The sequence below is a fragment of the Austrofundulus limnaeus genome, unplaced genomic scaffold (genome assembly GCF_001266775.1).
Source record: "Austrofundulus limnaeus strain Quisiro unplaced genomic scaffold, Austrofundulus_limnaeus-1.0 Scaffold1080, whole genome shotgun sequence".
Lineage (NCBI taxonomy): Eukaryota > Metazoa > Chordata > Actinopteri > Cyprinodontiformes > Rivulidae > Austrofundulus > Austrofundulus limnaeus.
The window spans coordinates 41,717-46,576 of NW_013953482.1; the positions used below are offsets into that span (position 1 = coordinate 41,717).

Sequence of the window (4,860 nt, forward strand, 5' to 3'; positions counted from 1 at the left end):
CAGAGACCACAGAACCATGAAGAAGTCCACAGGGGACAGAGACAAGACCACAGAGGGGACAGAGACCACAGAACCATGAAGAAGTCCACAGGGGACAGAGACAAGACCACAGAGGGGACCGAGACCACAGAACCATGAAGAAGTCCACAGGGGACAGAGACCACAGAACCATGAAGAAGTCCACAGGGGACAGAGACAAGACCACAGAGGGGACCGAGACCACAGAACCATGAAGAAGTCCACAGGGGACAGAGACCACAGAACCATGAAGAAGTCCACAGGGGACAGAGACAAGACCACAGAGGGGACAGAGACCACAGAGGGGACAGAGACAGGGACAGCAGGTGTGTCCTCAGCTGTAAGTCCTCTTCATACACTGGCCTCTTTGGGGGACATGTCCACATTAGTTACCATGGTGACAGGCGTGATGGTGGACAGCAGTAGGGTGTGGTGGTCAGAAGGGGGCGGAGCTATGATGGCGGTGGTTTTGAGGCGTCGGATCTGGGAGATCCTCTCCTCCACGCAGCCGGCGGACAGTCGAGCCTCGGCGTCGTGGTCCCAGCACTCCTCCAAGGTCTCACAGACCTGAGCCAGACCCTGCAGAGACCAGGTCGAGAACCTGATCAGAACACCTTCAGCTGGACTCTACCTGAAGAACCTGAACTGGACCAACGTGGACCCTGTAGTCCCAGAGACCCAGCCTTAATGAATCATTTGATGGGTCCAACCCTAACTCTAATGGACCCAGGACCTCAGCCTCTGTCCTTCAGGACTCAAACGGTACCAGCAGGAACTGTGATCGGGTCAGAACCATTGGAACTCACGTTGTGTTTGAGCCAGAGCTCTTTGATGGGTGGTCTCATCTTCTTGTGGACCACGAGGTCCTGCAGGTCCTCCAGAGTGGGATGCTGGCCCACCTCCTCCTCAAAGGGCAGCATGTACTCGTCCACCGGACCTGAAGACACCAGAACCCAGACTTGAGGAGAGGGATGGCTTGGACCTCATACACGGTGGTTCTGTTGGGTTCAGWAAGAACCGGCCCTCAGGTGTGGGCGGTCTACCTGAACAGAACCACCTGGTATCTGGGTTTGTGTGTCCGGTACCGTCAGCGGCCTGGCAGCGGGTCACCACCTCCCACAGAACCAGACCCAGGGCGTACATGTCGATCCGCAGGAAGGCGTCTCTCTGGAAGTTGATGGCTCCTTCTAGGACCTCCGGGGCCATGTAGCGCCTGGTGCCCACCTGCACCCAGAACACAGGTGTGTCCATGAAACCACACCCAGGCTGTACCTGAAGCTCTGGACCCCTGCTCACCTGGCCGTGGATCTCTCCAGGTGGGTCCCCCGGCTCGAAGCGAGAGGCCAGACCAAAGTCAGCGATGATGGAGGTCAGGTCCGACCGCAGGAGGATGTTCTTACTCTTAAAATCCCTGAAAAATAAGACCAGAACCCATCAGACCCTGCAGGTCCAGGACTGCTGGATCAGTTTTAACTTCAGGTCCTGAGGTTCTGGCAGTGGTGGACCTGTGTGCGATGGCCGGTTTGTGGTGGTCTCCTTTCAGTCGGGGGATGTCCTCGTGAAGGTAGGCCAGACCCCGGGCCATGGACTCAGTTATGTGGCACAGCTCGGTCCAGCTGACCATGTTCCCCTTCAGGAAGTCTGACAGAGAACCCTGCAGAGACAGATCTACGTGACCCTGTGGTCCTGTGAGGATGAAGGACAGGAACAGGAAGTGGTCTCTCACCCTGTGGTGGAACTCTGTGAGGAGCCACAGTTCTGTCTCCAGGTGAGTCCCTCGTCTCTCTGCTCCCACAAACCTCAGGATGTTCTCGTGTCTCATCCCCGGAGTCCTGAAGACGTCTGTCTCATTCTGCCACGACTCAATYTTCTGTCAGGAGGAGCAGGACTCGTTACAGGGTTCACAGAGACCAGCAGGTCCATCCAGCAGGATCCAGTCTCACCTGGACTGGGAAGATCTTCACGGCCACAAACTCGTTCAGGATCTGGGCCTTCCACACACAGCCGAAGCGCCCCCTAGCTTTCACCTCCAGCAGCTGCAGGGGCTGCAGACCCAGCAGGGGGGACGCCGGAGGAGGACCAGGATCCTGGAGGACATACAGACAGGACATCAGAACCTATTCTGAGGCTAGTCTAATATTTACCACTAAGACCAGAAGATTAGATCTGTCCCAAAACATCTGGACTCTAGATCAGAAGACCAGATCTGTCCCCTGAAACATCTGGACTCTAGATCAGAAGATTAGATCTGTCCCCTGAAACATCTGGACTCCAGATCAGAAGACCAGATCTGTTCCCCTGAAACATCTGGACTCCAGATCAGAAGATTAGATCTGTCCTCCTGAAACATCTGGACTCCAGAACACTAGATCTGTCCCCTGAAATATCTGGACTCCAGATCAGAAGACCTCTGAGGGTCTGTGGACTCCAGGGTCCAGAAGAAATCCTTTCTGTGAAGCTTTAGAAGGAGCTGTAACACCCTGTCCCTCTGAGACGGTCCAGTCACAGACCCACCTCAGAGATGTCCACCTGTCCATACGGAGGCTTCCTGTGGTGGAACATCCAGACGCTGACGAGCAGAACCATGGACATGGAGACCGGAACCAGACAGTAGATCAACACGTTCAACACACCCAGGCTGCTGGGAGGAGCCGACAGAACTGAAACACAGAAACACACACATGGGTCTGGTTCTGGATCTGGGTCTGGAGATCATCTCTGATGTTCCAGCTGATCAGAAACTGAAGGTCACATCATCATCCTCGTCAAGAAACCAGAACAGACTTTAAATCCTTCTCCACAGGACTCACCAGAACCGAACCCACCTGGAAAAACTGGACCAAATTGGACCAACCTACACCAACCAAACCAACTGGACCGACCTACACCAACCAAACCAAGTGGACCAACATGGACTGCTGAGGTCCAGTCTGGTCAGAGGCAGGACTCACCTGGACTAAAAGGACTCACCTGGACTGCTGGGGTCCGGCAGGTGGGTGAACCTGTGGTTGCAGAGGTTTCCCTCACAGCAGCAGAAGAAGACCTGAGGACTGTCCTCCGTGGCCACACAGTCCTGCCTGAAGGAGACACAGAAGAACTGCATCAGGACCCGCGAGGCCGTCCTGCCGGGACGTTAGTGGGCGGAGCTTTACCTGTCGTAACAGTTGAAGTCGTCCAACCAGCAGCCTTTCTTCAGCAGCTGGATGTCTCCGGACTCGTTCCTCCAGGAGGCGTAGCAGTGGGTCCGTTTGTCCTCCTGGTCCTGGTCCTCGCAGAGCTCCACGGCGCTGTGGTTGGTGTGCTGCGTCTCAGAGCTGTCGTTGTAGAACGCACACTCGTCGGTGCGCACGCCGGCGCCGTGGCTCCGCCCTGCAGAGGTCAGTGGACTGGAGTCAACACAACCGGACCTGGACCTGCTGGACCACACGCAGATCTGAACCTGGACCTGGTCTCAGAGGGTCTTGTTCCAAAAGAAGAGAGTCAAACATGAAAACCCAGGACCATCAGAATCTTTAGAACCATCAGAACCATCAGAACCATCAGAACCTTTAGAACCATCAGAACCGTCAGAACCAACAGAACCTTTAGAACCATCAGAACCATCAGGACCTTTAGAAACAACAGAACCTGTAGAACCATCAGAACCATCAGAACCTTTAGAACCATCAGAACCGTCAGAACCAACAGAACCTTTAGAACCATCAGAACCTTTAAAACCATCAGAACCATCAGAACCTTTAGAAACAACAGAACCTGTAGAACCAACAGAACCATCAGAACCTTTAGAACCAACAGAACCTTTAGAACCATCAGAACCTTTAGAACCATCAGAACCATCAGGACCTTTAGAAACAACAGAAACTGTAGAACCAACAGAACCATCAGAACCTTTAGAACCAACAGAACCTTTCGAACCAACAGAACCATCAGAACCTTTAGAACCATCAGAACCTTTAGAACCATCAGAACCTTTACAACCAACAGAACCATCAGAACCAACAGAACCTGTAGAACCAACAGAACCATCAGAACATTTAGAACATACAGAACCTTTAGAACCAACAGAACCATCAGAACCATCAGAACCTTTAGAACCATCAGAACCTTTAGAACCAACAGAACCATCAGAACCTTTAAAACCATCAGAACCTTTAGAACCATCAGAACCAACAGAACCTTTAGAACCATCAAAACCTTTAGAACCATCAGAACCTTTAGAACCAACAGAACCATCAGAACCTTTAGAACCATCAGAACCTTTAGAACCAACAGAACCATCAGAACCAACAGAACCTGTAGGACCAACAGAACCATCAGAACATTTAGAACCAACAGAACCTTTAGAACCAACAGAACCATCAGAACCATCAGAACCTTTAGAACATCAGAACCTTTAGAACCAACAGAACCATCAGAACCTTTAAAACCATCAGAACCTTTAGAACCATCAGAACCAACAGAACCTTTAGAAGCATCAAAACATTTAGAACCATCAGAACCATCAGAACATTTAGAACCAACAGAACCTTTAGAACCAACAGAACCATCAGAACCATCAGAACCTTTAGAACCAAGAGAACCTTTAGAACCAACAGAACCATAAGAACATTTAGAACCAACAGAACCATCAGAACCATCTGAACCATCAGAACCAACAGAACCATCAGAACCTTTAGAACCATCATGAACCTTTAGAACCATCAGAACATCAGAACCTGTAGAACCAACAGAACCATCAGAACCTTTAGAACCAACAGAACCTTTAGAACCAACAGAACCATCAGAACATTTAGAACCAACAGAACCTTTAGAACCAACAGAACCATCAGAACCATCAGAACC

At 51.4% G+C, this 4,860-nt stretch overlaps 1 protein-coding gene across 1 annotated transcript in view; it reads right to left on the bottom strand.

Annotated features, from left to right (window-relative positions):
• Positions 1-6: 6 nt before the first annotated feature.
• Positions 7-4,860, bottom strand: part of LOC106534051 (activin receptor type-2B) — a 12,190-nt gene continuing 7,336 nt past the window's right edge. The window contains exons 2-11 of the mRNA XM_014030558.1: positions 3,171-3,387; positions 2,989-3,095; positions 2,533-2,678; positions 1,962-2,105; positions 1,745-1,888; positions 1,524-1,672; positions 1,315-1,429; positions 1,104-1,242; positions 825-955; positions 7-597 (exon numbers count right to left, since the gene is read on the bottom strand). Of these exons, the coding sequence (XP_013886012.1) occupies positions 370-597; positions 825-955; positions 1,104-1,242; positions 1,315-1,429; positions 1,524-1,672; positions 1,745-1,888; positions 1,962-2,105; positions 2,533-2,678; positions 2,989-3,095; positions 3,171-3,387 (1,520 nt within the window). The 3' untranslated portion in view covers positions 7-369. The remainder of the gene's footprint in view (positions 598-824; positions 956-1,103; positions 1,243-1,314; positions 1,430-1,523; positions 1,673-1,744; positions 1,889-1,961; positions 2,106-2,532; positions 2,679-2,988; positions 3,096-3,170; positions 3,388-4,860) is intronic.